The sequence below is a fragment of the Sus scrofa genome, chromosome 13 (genome assembly GCF_054392235.1).
Source record: "Sus scrofa isolate SSC_HxYL_T2T_F1_AM1 chromosome 13, Sscrofa_HxYL_maternal_Yorkshire_Landrace_v2.0, whole genome shotgun sequence".
Lineage (NCBI taxonomy): Eukaryota > Metazoa > Chordata > Mammalia > Artiodactyla > Suidae > Sus > Sus scrofa.
Window position 1 is genome coordinate 97,711,477 of NC_139395.1, and position 17,765 is coordinate 97,729,241.

A 17,765-nucleotide genomic window follows, 5' to 3' on the forward strand; every position below is an offset into this window, starting at 1 on the left:
ACAGTTCCAATTTAGCAATTTGCACAAGAGTCAGCTTTCTCCCTTCCTTCTCATTTCCCCATTAAGGGATCTGATTTCCTTTGAAGAGGAAAATAAAGCTTCCACTATCTCCAAGGCAAGAGAGTAGATGTCAGACCCATAACAGAATGCTTACTGATTTGGCAAACACTTATTAAGCACTTATTGTATGCCAACAACAGTGCAAGGCATTGGAAATACACCCACAAATGTCCAAAGAGCTTCATTCATGGATATTCCTTGTGCTTAGAAAAATCCCCCTGGTGGCCTAAGTGGTTAAGAATTCGGCGTTGTCACTGCTGTGGCTCAGGTCACTGCTATGGCACAGGTTCAGTTTCTGACTGGAGACCTTCCACGTGCCAGAGGGCATGGCCAAAAAATTTAAAACATCTCCAGTTCACAAACAGCTCATCTACATGAACCTTCTCATCCTAACTAAAACAGCATTTTCTCCAGAAAGCTTCCTCTGACTCCTTATCTCCAGCTCTTTTCCCATACAATTCTTTGTCTTTCTAACATTCATCGGACTTGTAATTCCTACTTTAAATATTTGTATCCTGTTACACTGCAAGCTCCTTGCGATATGGAGCTATGTTGTCCACCCTATTCACTACAGTATCTTCTGTGATTGAAGGAAGCTCACTAAGTTTTTACCGAATGGATTAGAGCGCCACAGCCCAGCCCCCTTGGAAAGAGGAGACAGGCATAAATAAATAGGTCCCTACTTGTAAATTTGGGAACCCACAAACAAATAGCCATGAAAGAGACAGATCTGTTACAGTTCAACCTGAGAAATGTCCCTGTGCTGCCCCTGTCCTGGGACTGATGCCACTTCCTGTAGGTGGAGCTATAGACCCCAGGACCAGTGCCTCAGACTTTGATGTGCACAGGGAATCAGAGATCTTGTTAAAATTCAAACTCAGCCATAAAAAAAGAATGAAATAATGCCATTTGCAGCAACATGGATAGATCTAGAGAGTATCCTGCTAAGTGAAGTCAGTCAAAGACAAAGTGGAATCTAAAAAAAGGATACAAATGAATTTAGATACAAAACTGAAAGAGACTCCCAGACAAAGAAAACAAATGTATTGTTACCAGAGGGGAAAGAGTGGAAGGAATAAATGAGGAATTTGAGATTAAAATATACACCTCACTAAAATATAAAATAGGTAACCAGTAAGGACCTACTGTATAGCACAGGGAACTACACGCAATATCCTATAATAACCTATTATAAAGGAGAATGTAAAAAAATTATATACATATAATTATATATATGTATATATAACTGAGCCACATTGCTGCACACCTGAAACTAACACAGCATTTTAAATCAACTATATTTCCATAAAAATTTGTAAAACTAAAATTCAGATTCTGAATTAGCAGGCCTGAGGCGGGGTGTAGAGTCTGAATTTACAACAAACTCCCAAATGGTGCTGCTTCACCAGACATCACACTTTGAGTGACAAGGTCCTCAGTGACACCTTTCTATCATTCCCAGAGGCCTATAGTTGTCTAGACCTTTATAGTTGCAAATATGACTTAAAAAAAAAAAAAAAGCATCCGGTTTTCACTCCTAAGCCATGCAGTGACAAAAGAAAAAACACTTAAGAGAAAAAAGGTGTTAAATCAAAGCTTTGTCTTCCAGAGACAGTCCTATTATGTGCAGCTTAGTCACATTAATAAGGCAGGGTAGGATCAAAGCCTTGGAATTTTCTCCATGAGGGACATGACTTTCTCCTTAGTTTATTTCTGAAATGAACTGGTTCTAGCTGCAGAAGGATTCCACAGTCACCATTAATAAAAGTAACCTCTTCTTAATATCAAACCTAAAATTACTTTTTTTTTTTTTGCCTTTTAGGGCCACACCCACGGCATATGGAAGCTCCCTGACACACTGAGCAAGGCCAGAGATCAACCTGAATCCTCATGGGTACTAGTCAGATTCGTTTCCACTGCACCACAATGGGAACTCCTAAAATTACTTTGATACATATTTTATTCATCCTAGAAATAAAAATATAAATGAGGTATAAGAAATGATAAAGCTTCATGTACCAGCCTGAGAAATAGAAAATGTACCTACCCCACATGCCTCTCTGCCTTTCCCTCCCCCAAAAAACCCAATTCTGAATTTCCTTGGTTTCCTTTATTTATTTATTTATTTTTTTAAATATTTATTTATTTATTTATTCATTCATTCATTCATTCTTTTGGTCGGGCCTGCAGTATATGGAAATTCTGGGGCCAGGGATCAAACCCACACCACAGCAGTGACAACACCAGATCCTTAACTTACTGAGCCACTAGGGAACTCCTCCTTGGTTTTCTTTATAATTTTAAAACATATGAAAAAAAAAAAGATGAGTTCCCATCGTGGCGCAGTGGAAATGAATCCGACTAGGAACCATGAGGTTGTGGGTATGATCCTGGCCTTTCTCAGTGGGCTAAGGATCTGGCGTTGCCATGAGCTATGGCATAGGTCACAGATGCAGCTTGGATCCTGCATTGCTGTGGCTGTAGGCCAGCAGCTGTATCTCTGATTTGACCCCACGGAAGCAAAAAAAAAAAAAAAAAATTAGCATATATGTATGTAACACTATACAATATATTTCTTGGTTTTGCGTCTTTCTGAACTGTGTATTTGCTCAAAATTTTGAGTCATCCATCTTGATGGATGTAGTTCATTATATTTCACTGATGTAAGAATAACAAAATTTATATAATCCATTTTCTTATTGATGGGCATTTGGGTTTTCTACATTTTTTTTTTCCTATTCTGCTGTTATGAATATTCTTGCACACATGGAAGTTTCCACAGAGTCTTAAAGAGTCAAATGTTTAACAACAGGTAACACACAGATCTTTGCTTGTCCTTCCCTACTCCCATTTGAGACAAATTCTTATGTGAAAGTGGCTTATTTTGGACGATGATTCCAAGGAACAAAAGTAGGGGCTAGGAAGGGTGACACGTGAAGGAGGAAAAGCCAATCCAAGGATGTGTTACTGAAATGAACTCTTCTCCAAGGAGCTATGAAGAGCACACTCAGAACTGTCCACTTAAGGAGAAAAAAAGAGTAGGATTTATACACGGCCTCCCATCCTCGTTGTTTAAACATTACCCAGGAAATAGAAAAATCACCACCATTAAGCAAATAGTACAGGAATAATTGTGGCAGGCAAAAAGCATCTGAGGATGCTAAAATTAGTGAGTGAAAGTGTGATGGGAAACAAGAATATTTACATGGTCTAAAAGTATCTCCTCAGAAGATTCTTATCCCCTACAAAGGGGGACAATAGTAATGTTACAATGGGAAAATCTGGCAGGCACCCTCTTAATCAAGTGACCGAGATGAACAACAATAGTAAGACATGCTGATGTCTTCCTGAGAGGATGCACTAAGGCCTCGGACATCACTTCTGCAGGATCCTAACAAAATTCAGACCCTAATCTCATCCCAAGAAATATCAGGCCCACCCAAGTCGAGAGACGTTCTAAAACATAACTGCCAGTGCTCTCAAAAAATGTGAAGCTCATGAAAGAAAGAAAAACTAGGGGAATGTCACAGATTGGAGGAGACTAAGAAGACATGAATATTAAATGCAATGTAGGAATCCTGGCTTGAATCCTGGGCCAGAAAAAGGACAAGAGTTGGAAAACTGACAAAATTCAAGTAAAGTCTGTGGATTAGTTTATACTACTGTATCAATGTGGATTTCCTTGTTTGAGTAATTCTATTATGGTTATGTAAGATGTTAACTAGGAGAAACTGGAGGGAAGGAGGAACTCGGTGTACTACTTTTACAACTTTTCTGCACGTCTAAAATTACTTCAGAATAAAAAGTTAAAAAACCAAACACTGGAAATCAACTATATTTCAATTAAAAAAAAAAAAAACAAAAAAAAAAACCACAAACTAACCCTTGGAGTTCCTTGATGGCTCAGTGGGTTAAGGATCCAGTGTTGTCACTTCTGTGACTCAGGTCACTACTGTGGTGCAGGTTCAATTTCTGGCCTGGGAACTTCTGCATGCTGCAAGCATGGCCAAAAACAAAAAAACAAAAACAGTAAAACAAAACCCAACCCTAAATACTAGAGGAATCTTATTAAAACAAAGATTCTGATTCAGATTTTTGTTTGTTTGTTTGTCTTTTTAGGGCCACACCCATAGCATAAGGAGGTTCCAGGCTAGGGGTCTAATCAGAGCTGTAGTAGCCAGCCTACGCCACAGCCACAGCCACAGCCACACTGGATCCTTAACCCACCGAGCGAGGCCAGGGATTGAACCCACAACCTCATGGTTCCTAGTCAGATTCATTAACCACTGAGCCACAACAGGGACTCCCTGATTCAGTAGATTTTGAATGAGGCCTAAAGTTCTGCTTTTCTGAAAAGCACTCTGGTGACACTGAGGTTATTGGTCCCAGCAACACACTGGAGTCGAAAGACTTTTTTTCCCTCCTGTTGTACTAATGTAAAACTGACATAAACTATGCAGTAACTCATGAGTTCTGACATATGTATATACCCATAAAACCACTGCCACAATCAAGATAGTGAGTTTATTAGAATTGGGAGGCAATTCTATGTGGCTCCCTCGTTTTTGCTCTCCTTAAAAGCAGAGGCACCAAGGTCTCTGTTGTAAAACAGCAGTAAGATCTCCCTCCAGAGTGGAGGGTAGTTTTGTTTCCTGTCCTGGATAATAAAAATAATTTCCTCTGGAGCAAGCATCAGGCACAATGCTTGCTGTCCACTACAAAAGACTAGAGTTTCCTGAGCTTGTGATTGCTCAACTGTAGAGCAAACCCACTGCCTGCACAGGATCAACCTGGACATTCCATGTGGGAGTTAAGAGGCAAAGGGAAATGATGCAAATAAAAAGATCATGATGTTTGTTATATCATATAAAGTCTTTAATCTCTGATACTGGCAGGAGTCTTCTATCTCCTGCCAGGATCCATGGAATTGTAGGAGGCTAACTTGTTAGTTTCCAAGTAGAGTAAAATTCCAAACTCTTCTCAGTTCTTGACAGAGTTTGGTCATGAAGCTGTGATGCTGACAGACAGGACTTTCTGGGAGAGAAAGAACTCTGTAAGCTGGGTTAAAGGACATGAGAATTCCCTGAGATCTGATAGCGAATATTCTTGCCCAAGTGGTGAGTGAGAAGGAAGGGGAACAGAGCAAATCCAAGATATTTGCCCTACAATCTTCACCCCTTAATGGACTATTTCTTTTTTTAAATAGCAAAAAATCCACGATTACTCCCATTCATCCTCATTTACTTTTTCCTACACTTTCTTAAGCTGGATTTTTCATTAAAAATAATTTTATGGGAATGGGATGGACTGGGAGTTTGGGGGTAGCAGATGCAAACTATTACATTAAAAATGGATAAGCTCCAAAGCAATCTACAGATTCAATGCAGTCCCTATCAAATTACCCATGACATTTTTCACAGAACTAGAACAAACAATCCAAACATTTATATGGAACAACAAAAGACCCAGAATCACCAAAGCAATCCTGAGAAACAAAAACCAAGCAGGAGGCATAACTCTCCCAGACTTCAAGAAATACTACAAAGCCACAGTCAACAAAACAGGGTGGTACTGGTATCAAAATAGACAGACAGACCAATAGAGAACAGAATAGAGAACCTGGAAATAAACCCTGACACCTATGGTCAATTAATCTTTGACAAGGGAGGCAAGAACATAAAATGGGAAAAAGAAAGTCTATTCAGCAAGCACTGCTGGGAAACCTGGACAGCTGCATGCAAAGCAATGAAACTAGAACACACCCTCACACCATGCACAAAAATAAACTCAAAATGGCTGAAAGACTTAAATATATGACAGGACACCATCAAACTCCTAGAAGAAAACATAGGCAAAACACTCTCTGACATCAACATCATGAATATTTTCTCAGGTCAGTCTCCCAAAGCAATAGAAATTAGAGCAAAAATAAACCCATGGGACCTCATCAAACTGAAAAGCTTTTGCACAGCAAAGGAAACCAAAAAGAAAACAAAAAGACAACTTACAGAATGGGAGAAAATAGTTTCAAATGATGCAACCAACAAGGGCTTAATCTCTAGAATATATAAACAACTTATACAACCCAACAGCAAAAAAACCAATGAATCAATGGAAAAATGGGCAAAAGACCTGAATAGACATTTCTCCAAAGAAGATATACAGATGGCCAACAAACACATGAAAAAATGCTCAACATCGCTGGTTATAAGAGAAATGCAAATCAAAACTACCATGAGATACCACCTCACACCAGTCAGGATGGCCATCATTAATAAGTCCACAAATAACAAGTGCTGGAGGGGCTGTGGAGAAAAGGAAACCCTCCTGTACTGTTGGTGGGAATGTAAACTGGTACAGCCACTATGGAGAACAGTTTGGAGATACCTTAGAAATCTATACATAGAACTTCCATACGACCCCGCAATCCCACTCTTGGGCATCTATCCGGACAAAACTCTACTTAAAAGAGACACATGCACCCGCATGTTCATTGCAGCACTATTCACAATAGCCAGGACATGGAAACAACCCAAATGTCCATCGACAGATGATTGGATTCGGAAGATGTGGTATATATACACAATGGAATACTACTCAGCCATAAAAAAGAATGACATCATGCCATTTGCAGCAACATGGATGGAACTAGAGAATCTCATACTGAGTGAAATCAGCCAGAAAGACAAAGACAAATACCATATGATATCACTTATAACTGGAATCTAATATCCAGCACAAATGAACATCTCCTCAGAAAAGAAAATCATGGACTTGGAGAAGACTTGTGGCTGCCTGATGGGAGGGGAAGGGAGTGGGAGGGATCGGGAGCTTGGGCTTATCAGACACAACTTAGAATAGATTTACAAGGAGATCCTGCTGAATAGCATTGAGAACTTTGTCTAGATACTCATGTTGCAACAGAACAAAGGGTGGGGAAAAAAATGTAATGTATACATGTAAGGATAACTTGATCCCTTTGCTGTACAGTGGGAAAATAAAAAAAAAATGGATAAGCAATGAGGTTCCACTGTACAGCACAGGGAACCATATCCAGTCTCTTGGGATAGACCATGATGGAAGATAAATATTTGGGGTTTTTTTTATTATTTTTTTTTTCAGGGCAGCACCTGAGGCATATGGAGGTTCCCAGGCTTGGGCTCGAATGGGAGCCACAGCTGCCGGCCTACACCACAGCCACAGCAACACCAGGTCTGAGTCACCTCTGCCACCCACACCACAGCTCACCCCAATGCCGGATCCTTAACCCACTAAGCGAGGCCAGAGATCAAATCTGCAACGTTATGGTTACTAGTCGGATTCATTACCACTGAGCCACTAAGGGAGCTCCCGGAAGAAAGGTAATGTGGGGGTTCCTGCCGTGGCACAGCGGAAATGAATCCGACTAGTAACCATAACGTTGCGGATTTGATCTCTGGCCTCGCTCAGTGGGTTAAGGATCCGGCATTGGGGTGAGCTGTGGTGTGGGTGGCAGAGGTGGCTCAGACCTGGTGTTGCTGTGACTGTGGCGTAGGCTGGCAGCTGTGGCTCTGATTCGACCCCAAGTCTGGGAACCTCCATATGGCCCGGTGTAGCCCCCAAAAGACCAACCCCCCCCAAAACACAAAAAACAAAAAGAACGGTAATGTGTATACATACACACAACAATATATATATGGTTGGGTCACTGTGCTGTACAGCAGAAATTAGCACAACACTATAAATCAGCTATAATAAAAACAATAATTTTGTAATACTTAATACAATTCATAGATAAATTCCAAAAGTCAGTTCCACATATCTCCTCCTTCCTTGTCCTTCTCATTAAACTATTATGACTTGGGACAAAAAATCAAAACCAAACCCCTTACTTTCTTCTAATAACTGAATGCTCAGCATCTTTCAAAATTCCTACTCCAGAAATAAACCATAGGCTCCATTTTGGTCAGGGAATGGAATTCAGTTTGTCTGACTGCATCTTCCACCGCCATCATCAGATGTCGCTATGCATGTGTGCAAATGTGAAGCAACAAACAGAGAAACACTACATCAAAATGGCTTTAATACACCATTTGTATCACTAGATCAATCATCCACTGTTTCACTGAAATTTCCCAAATGATTTTAATGATAATTTTCACAACGGATTTTTAACAACTGCCAGGTTAATTCCATCGTATTAGTGTTTGAAATTGTTTCCTCCAGTTATTAAAAAATTTGCTACACATTTAAATATACAATATATTTTCACAGCAGATTATATCATCTTGCCACTGAAAACAACTAAACTCTTTTCTCTAGTGATTTCCTTTGTGCAAGAATGTAGAATATAGAATATGCTTAAACAGGATCTAAAGAGACAGAAGAAAACCTTCTTTCTCAAAACATATTAAGCCTCATTTTTTAAATTCCAGTTAAAAGGGAAACACAAACCCAAATTTATCTTGAGAGTTACAATGGCAATTAACATAGGCTTATTTCTCTGTGATGTTCTTAATGTGCACAAACCAAAACAGGACATAGCATTAAATGAGAATTTCCAGGTAAAATCCAAAAACAAATCCAAAAGTTAAAATAGACAAAAAGGGGGAAATTCACATACACATGAAAAATATTCCTTTTATTCTGCATCTTAGAGTTTATAGATCTGAACAATAATTTATGAGCTTCTCAGTGACTATTTAATAAAGCTGAAATTTGTAAAGAACATCAGAGAAATAAGATTATAAATTTTCTGATGCATACAAACTGGAATCTGCATCAGCTGTCTTATACAAACTAAGTTTTTGAATTAATTTTCCACAGAATCACTCTGAAACATTTATACAAATCACGTTATTTTAAATAAAAAGTATCAGAGGCATTATGATAGCTATGTACAAAACATATATTTGTTCGCTTTGCTTAATGTTTGAAGTAAAAGTATCTTTGAAACTTTTTTGCTATTATCCAGTATTCGTCCTGCACTATATAATGAGTACAGAAGGAATGCGAGAGCTCTTCTGCTCAGTACATTACAAAATCATGTTCAAATGCTATATACATTTTGCCCAGAAGGATTCGAAAATGCTACTTAATGACTTAAGTCACTGGGCTGACTTTTTTTAGAGTTTTTAAAAAAGATACTCTTTAAAGATATGGCTCATTTAGCAAACAACCCAATTAGCAAACAGACAAACATGTCACTGGAGGATAAACAGATGGCAAAAGAGCCCATGAAAAGATCAGCATCATTATTAATTAAGAAAAGCGAACTAAATCCTCAATGAGAAAGCCATACATTTATCACAGTGGCCAAAGTGAAAAATGAGGATAACATCAATGCTGGTGAGAATGCAGAGAAACTGGATCATTCATATGTTGCTGGTGGGAATGTAAAATGGTACAGCTACTCTAGAAAACAGTTTGGCAGTTTCTTGTAAAGATATGGCTCATTTAAATTGGAAACCTTATTTATTTTCTAAATAATAGAGATATCTCTACAGATATAGCTATTTCATTTCAATAAGCCAAATTTAATGCAAAGTGGAAGGAAAGACATTAGAAATAGAATTAACAGAGAATTTCAGAAACATCTGATTCTGCAGGTTCCTGCCTCTATGGTTTGTATTCCCAAGATCATTCCTGCATCATTCTAGGGACAAGAGTCCCATGGGAATATGGTGACAAAATAGCCAGTGACTCAGAATAGATGCTGATGCCAAAATATTTATAGCTATGAGGATCCAAACCTGGAGAAAAAAAAACCCAACATGATTCTTGATAGTCTATTGACTTTCCTGGGGTTATGCATTTAGGCTAGTTTGAACCAGGTGATCTGGCTTTGGGCACTCAAGATGATGACTCTGGGATCAGATAGGTCCAGGGTGTGTCTAGGGCTTTTAATTTTAATGGAGAAACATGATATAAAATTTCCAAAAGGATTCAGAATCCTCTAGGGGTAGACTCAAACCTTCTAGGCTATCTCTGGGATGATCTAGAATCACTGGAAGTTAAGGAACCTCAGGGTCCAGCTATGTCTCCCCTCAAAGAATTTTAAAATTCTTGCCAAACTCCTGAGCTAGATTATTCATTTATTTATTTATTTTCATTTTTGGCCACCCGGTATATAGAGTTCTCTGGCCAAGGATCAGATGTGAACTGTACTCGAGACCTAAGCCACAGCTGCAGCAATGCTGGATCCTTAACCCACTGTTCCAGGCGGGGGATCAAACTCCCGTCCCAGCACTTCCAGGACGCTGCTGATCCCACAGCAGGATCGCCTAGATTATTTTTAATTTAAGACTGGTCCTTAGAATAATTGCCTAGCAGAAGGGGCTACTTCTGAAGTCTCCTCCCTCTACCCTGAGAGTGTTTGGTGTTGAGATTCAATCTGTTAGCCATATCTGTTAGCCATCTGTGGTCCAAAACACAAAACCTCTGAAGAGAAGGGTTTTGGTTAAACTGTAGTTAACATGTGTGTTTATGGATGTGTATCTTTACACAAACAGATATGCAAATATACAAATATACAAAGAATTTTAAAATAAATAGTGTGAGAATTCTCTGATAACAAAGCTGTCCTTCTAAATCCAGCAAAACCTATTTTACTGCAACAAATATAAGCTGCCCTCTATCAATAAACATAAATAACATCCAGGAAAAAATGTATATCCAAAAAAAGTTGCACTTATATAAACACAAAGTAAAAATTCATCCCATAAATATGAAGGCACAGAGTTAAGTTCTGTGGAGACATGGTTTCTGCTTTCGGGGAACTTCTAGTTTGGTGGAAGCTTGCACAGAGGCAGATATAAGAATGATCAGCTCCTTTGTTCAGAGACGAAAAGGAAACAAAGAAGATCAAATCCAAGATGATCTGCAGGCTGCATTAATCCTATACAGAAGTCATGAACCTGCTCATTAAGACCACAGAGGATGCAGACATGGGGATGGGGGTGAGTAGATAAAAATAACAGAAGATAATTACAACATGAGATTTTTTTTAATCCTCATTAACCAGCAAAGTAGAAACTCTATTTATTTTAAGATACCACCACCACTTCTTTTTGCTAACAACCATTTCCTAAGGTGAAAATGAGGCAGACAGAAAAGGAGTATGACAGACACTCTATATTCATTGAGTCTTTAATTTTCTTCCAACAGCCTGTATCGGTGGTCTCTACTGGGGGCGATTTTACCTCCCAGGGGACATTTGGCAATGTTTGGAGACTTTTTTCCCATGCTGGTTTATTACAGGATATTGAATATAGTTCCCTGTGTTATACAGTAGGTCCTTGTTGTTGGAGACATTTTCGACCACCGTAAGTTGAAGGATGCTAGTGAGCAGAGGTCAGGGATCTGCTAAACATTCTATAACACAGAGTACCTCAAAACAAAGAGTTATCTGTTCTCAAGTGTCAATGACGCTGAGGCTGAGAAACCATGTCATGTCTGGATGTAAAAAAATTTAAAAATCAGGAAGTCCATAGTATAAAATCATTTAGTACCACTTAAGAAGGATTGTGCAGGAAGACTCTCCTCCTTGATAACCTATCTACGGACCTCTTAAAGATACTTGATAGATATACAGTGAGAAAATAAAACATGCTGAGAAATATTAGCACAAAGTTTTTTTAAACTTCAATTATTAGCATACACATGAACAATAAACTTGAAAGACAGGACAATTTTTTGTTTTTTTGCTCAAATGATTTCGATAATCAACCGTTTCTACAACCACAAAGTAAATGTGGTCACATTTCTGATTTAGGTCAAAATTGACAAAAGATTTAATAAACTGTGTTACTTTAAAAAATCCAGAAATATTAAAAATAAAACATTAACTTCTTGACTAACAGAAGAAAATAGCCACTGACTTCTGAGGAGATGCAAAATTCCAGTGAAAGATATTCAAAGTTATTTTCCCACATTAGCTAAAAGATATTTCTCTTTTATTTTGTGGTTTTATGATGGGAAAGAAGAATGTGGAAAAATGAATGAACTAATAAACTTTTAGGTATTAATATTACCATTTAGTATATCCTAATACAACAAGACAGTTATTTCCTATAGAAATTATACCCACTGAGGAGCAGAATCTATAAGAAATAGTAAAACAGAGCAGCTTTCATAGGATTTATTTTATTTTATTTTATTTTTTCTTCCTCCTGTCTTTTTAGGGCCACACCTGTGGCATGTGGAGGTTCCCAGGCTAGGGGTCCAATTGGAGCTGCAGCCGCCAGCCTACGCCAGAGCCACAGCAAGGTCAGATCTGAGCCACGTCTGCGACCTACACCACAGCCCATGGCAATGCCGGATCCTTAACCCACTGAACAAGACCAAAAATTGAACCCACAACCTCATGGTTCCTAGTCGGATTCGTTTCCGCTGAGCTACAATGAGAACTCTGCTTTCATATGATTTAGATAAGAAAGCTTTTAATTGGCCACTAAGCTTTGTAAAAAGGGCATGAAAAACAGAAAGAATGAAAAGAATAAGATATTATCCAAATAAGGTGGTCTGACATCTGACAGTAAACCAAACACCTCCACTTAACAAAAATATTTCCAAATCTAATATCTATTATTTTATCTGTCCCTGAAATGACCATATACGATAGCAACAGCAAAACTCCCTCTAACAGCTAATTACATTATTATTTAACAGCTAGGTCTATAACAGTAGGACTTTATGTGATAAAGCCAGACCAAGAGGGAAATAAATACATTACTGCTGCAAATCTAAAAGATAACTAGCCCACAAGTAGGGCTGGGACAAATAACATGAGAACAGGTTGGGAGGTGGTCAACTTGTCTTAGGACAGTTTCACCCCTGGCCTGAAGCTACTCACGACTCTTACTCCTCGTGTCTTGTTTCCAGGAAGAGGGTCTGAAAATGTAGACCTCTCTGAGCTCCTCTCTGTGGGTCTCTGGCTCAGTAGCCAAGGAGTGGTCACCAGCATGAACACACACTCATTGCCTCCATCAGGTATCCCCTCTGCATGAATCTCAGAGAGAGGAGGAGATTGGACCAAAGTAAGAAAGATACCTGAGGAGTTCCCATCATGGCTCAGTGGAAACAAATCTGACTAGCATCCATAAGGATGCAGGTTCAATCCCTGGCCTCGCTCACATGGTTAAGGATCCAGCGTTGCCATGAGCTATGGTGTAGGTCGCAGACACAGCTTGGATCTGGCGTTGCTGTGGCTGCAGTGTGGGCCGGTGGCTACAGCTCTGATGTGACCCCTTGCCTGGGAACTTCCATGTGTCACAAGAGCAGCCCTAAAAAGCAAAAAGAAAGAAAAAAGAAAAATACCTGGACAAGGAAAATACCCCAGTGAAGGCAATGCTTAAGTCACTGATAATGTTGGGCACTTTCTTCAAATTAAGCTGTCAGTTAGGCACTTAAATAAAAACAAAAGATGTTTACACTAGCATCTCAACAAACAAAAAAGATTTGTTTGTTGACCCCTAGCCTGGGAACTTCCATGTGCCACGGGTGTGGCCCTAAGAAGACCAAAAAAAAAAAAAAAAGCTCAGACTTTGGTTAAACAAGGAAAATTTTTTTGTGTGTGTGTGTGTCTTTTTGCTATTTCTTTGGGTCGCTCCCGCAGCATATGGAGGTGCCACGACAGGAACTCCAACCAGGAAAAATTAAGGCAGCATCCTTAAGCCCAATAAAGGAAAGAAGTGACTACCAAATGGGCCTATTTGAGAAGAGACACTGAGCTCATATTTGGATAGAACATTGAACAAGTATGGCTTTAAATATAAAACATTAATGTTTCAAAATCCCACATTTCCTCAGTTATTCCTTCTTTTTTAGTTATATGCATTTTGAATAGCCCACCTAATTTTAAAGAATTAAGGAAACACTTATCACATAATTTTGGAATAAAACACAAATGGTGCCTGACCTGGAACTATTAACTCAGACAGTAAACAATGTCCCAGTATAAAAAGGAGGAGGACCCGTGACTGTTAAAACAGGATTGGAAATGGCTAAGGTCCTTTGGAATTTGTTACAAAACAGAAGATAAAAAAGTTCTGAGGTATCGTTGCCTTACAATCTTACCAAGGTTTAGCTGTTTTTTAAATGAGGGGTTTTTTGTTTTGTTGTGTTTTCAAAAAAGCAGTGCTTTTTCTCTCAGGTTGCAAAGCTCAGTTTAAATCTGCTCTCAGTCATCGTCGTTATTGTCGTCCCTGAGCTTTGTCTCATCTGTACATCACAGCAACCTGCCATCCGTGGTTTCCATCCTTCCATTAGTGTTATGTCTTGTTATACCAATTCATGGAGCGTTTTACTGCTTTGACCCAGTTTCCCATGCTCATTTCATATTCTTGGCATTTCTTCTGTGGCGTGAAAACAATATCACTTTGCCTCAGTTTCTTTAGTTCCTCCTTGTCAGTCCAAAACCCTACAGATGAAAAAATTTACTCTCAAGTTTTAAAGCAAATAATAAGTCCATAAAGTTTATTTACAAAATCTATATGAACCGGTGCAAAGGTAAACAGTTATGACTTTAAAACAATTCAAAATATATTGTTGCTTCTGAATTTTGTTACATTGACTATCCCTGGGAATAAATACATTAGGTATTTAAAAACCTTTTGGTTTCTACCTATCAGCTTTATGTCTGTGTGCAGGGGCACCAAATCATTTCTAGAACAAGTATATCCTGTCATTTAATTTCATGAATTGCTATTAAGAAAAACCAACCAACCAACCAAGTAACAAATAGTATCTCTTCTTTTTATATAATTTAAAAAAAAAAGGTAAATTAAGATTTTTGTCATGTATCTTAGAGGTAAGAAGCAACTCCCTAGGATATGCATAAAATTCAAAGTTGGGAATTAATGTAATAAATAGTTATTTTTCAAACTATTGCATTTCATACAAGGCTTTTAAATTCCAGTTTGAGGTAATATTGTAGTTCTGGCATATATTATTCTTTACAAAGGGGATCATGTAGGAGTTCCCGTCGTGGCGCAGCAGAAGCGAATCCGACTAGGAACCATGAGGTTGCGGGTTTGATCCCTGGCCTCCCTCAGTGGGTTGGGGATCTGGCATTGCTGTGAGCTGTGGTATAGGTCACAGACCCAGCTCAGATCTGGTGTGGCTATGGCGCAGGCCAGCAGCTGTAGCTCCGATTGGACCCCCAGCCTGGGAACCTCCATAGGCCTTGGGTTTGGGCTTAAAAAGGGGGAAGGGAGGGAATCATGTAATTTGTGGTGAAGAAGAGCAAGAAAACACATTTATTACCGTGATCCTATGATATGCAGTCTGAAATTGTAGCAATGTCTTTTTAATAAACTTAGTACATCTCATCTACTTTGAGGCATTAACATATTTGACAAGTCTTCAAAAAGCACATTTTCTCTTACTAATAAAGCTGACAATTTCTTCTAAAATTTTATGTCAGGTCACATACTTTCTACTTTCAAAGTCAGCATTTTAGACTGACTATATTTAAAAATACTAATTTATAGAAATTATTAAAAGATAAAAATAGTTTTTGATAGTATATTACAATTAGATAAATCTAGTCATGAAAATAAATACCTTCTTAAATTCTTATTTCCAGAATTCATTATCTACACTTAAAAGCATATATACATTTAAAAGTCAGTTTATTAAATATGTATTGAATAGACCCAGTTTCTGAGTGAATTTTGAAAATACAGAGGATTTGCATAGTTTTCAGGTCTCAAATTTCTGAGAGAGAAGCAATCCAATCAGAAATTTCAGATTTTCTGAGAAGGTAAAACCCCTCTCTATAGTTAGTGAAGTGTCTTTGTGTGGAAAAGTTTTGAAATTAAATACAGATATAATGAAGTAGATACAACTCAAGCTACGGTGGCATGTGTAAGAATAACTTGCATGTGTTTGTTATTGAAAGTATATTAAATGTTTAAGAGAATCTGACATATTTAGTTTTATAAGGTGATAAGTGTAGAAGAATTTGATAATCTTACAAACAATATTAGAGTGTGTATGAGCATTTAGCTTACTATAATTTTAAGTTAATCTTTTTTTTTTTTTTCATTTTTGGCCACCCCTCATCATATGGAGTTCCCAGGCCAGGGATTAGATTCTAGCCATAGCTGTGACCTAAGCCACAGCTGAGGCAATGCCAGATCCTTAACCCACTGTCCTGGGCCAGGGATCAAATCTGTGACCCAGCACTCCCAAGACTGCCGATCCTGTTGCGCCACAGCAGGAACTCCAAGTTTAATTTATTCATTTTTCAAGAGTTGTTTAAGTACTTGAAAACATTTTCCTTGTTACAGTTCTAAGTTTGCTCGATTAGGCATGTGTCATTATTAAAAATAAAAGCAGCTATGTTAAAGTTAAAAGAGTTGAAATATACAAAGAAATTTAAATTTGTAAATGGGAAGGATTATTTAAGGGCAAGTTACTGAATGAATCAAACATCAATCAATGAACAAATGAAAGTGATTGCTTCAATTTTATTCAAAGTTAATGGATTTTTAGTAGAATAAAGTTTGTTGCACTTACCGAGATCTGATGCTTTTTGGATCTGTAACATTAATTTGCTAAATAATATCTCAAGAGTAAGATATCCTGTTTTGTACAAATACTCCTCCCTTACATAAGGGAACACACAAAAATACTCCCAGTGTCCCAAGCATCGTGCTGCTTCCTAGGGAGCTAGATAATTGGTCTCCTCACATCCATTCGTTACCCCTCCCAAGTAATGAGTGAAAACATTAATTGCCAAAGTGACCTGTTCAAAAGGAGATCTATCCATGTCCCTCTCCTGCTTCAAATCCTTCAGTGGCTCTCCAATGTATTTAAGATCAGGTCTAGACTCCTCTTCATGAGAGGTCACCACAGCTGGACCTCTCTGTACCTCTCCAGCCTCCCATCCTGCTCCCACCCTCTCAGCACCATAATGGGCCAGCACCTCTACACCAGCTGCATCTCTATCAGACAGCTCAGATCTATGCTCTCCTCACCTGCTTCTCTGCTAATCCCTGCAAAACTGAACTCTGGAGTTCCCGTTATGACTCAGTGGGTTAAGAACTGGACCAGTATCCACGAGGATGTGGGTTCAATCACTGGCCTCACTTATCGGGTTAACGGATCTGGTGCTGCTGTGAGCTGTGGTGTAGGTCGCAGCTGTGTCTGGGAGCTGACATTGCTATGGCTGTGGCACAGGCCAGCAGTGGCAGCTCCAATTTGACCCCTAGCCCGGGAACTTCCATAAACTGTGGATGGGGCTCTAAAAAGAAGGAAAAAACAAAAACAAAAACACCCTGAACTCTATGTTGTGTCCCCTGTGAAAGTCTTGACAGTAATTGGTTGACTTGTCTGACTGCTCCCACTGGAGACTCCCCTAGCAGGGACTATGTCATTTAACTCTACTCCCAGCAGTGACTGTCATGTCGCAGGGACTCAGCAAATGTTCAATAAACAAAATAATGGAGTGGCTTCTAACGCTAGAGGGAAGCTTACCTAATCAGAAAGTTTACCCAGAGACTTTCCCTTGCTAAAGATCAGAGCAGCTGAGAATTAATTTTCCTGGCCTCATATTTGTGACTAAAGAAGAGCAGCAAGGATGGAAGAGGAACCAGACCCCCCAAGAGAAGAGGTTCCCAGGAGTACTTTGTGAGCCATATGCATATGTGTATGGAGTGCAATGGACACCAAGGCTTTCTAGACCCTCTCTATAATTTTGTGATTTGGGAGGAGCCATACTA

At 38.8% G+C, this 17,765-nt stretch overlaps 1 protein-coding gene across 4 annotated transcripts in view; it reads right to left on the bottom strand.

Moving 5' to 3' along the window:
• Positions 1–8,105: 8,105 nt before the first annotated feature.
• Positions 8,106–17,765, bottom strand: part of GK5 (glycerol kinase 5) — an 87,737-nt gene continuing 78,077 nt past the window's right edge. For all 4 annotated transcript variants that reach the window (XM_021069569.2, XM_003483257.5, XM_021069567.2 and 1 more), the window contains one exon: positions 8,106–14,458. In XM_021069569.2, coding sequence (XP_020925228.1) covers positions 14,310–14,458 — 149 coding nt within the window. In that variant the 3' untranslated portion in view covers positions 8,106–14,309. The remainder of the gene's footprint in view (positions 14,459–17,765) is intronic.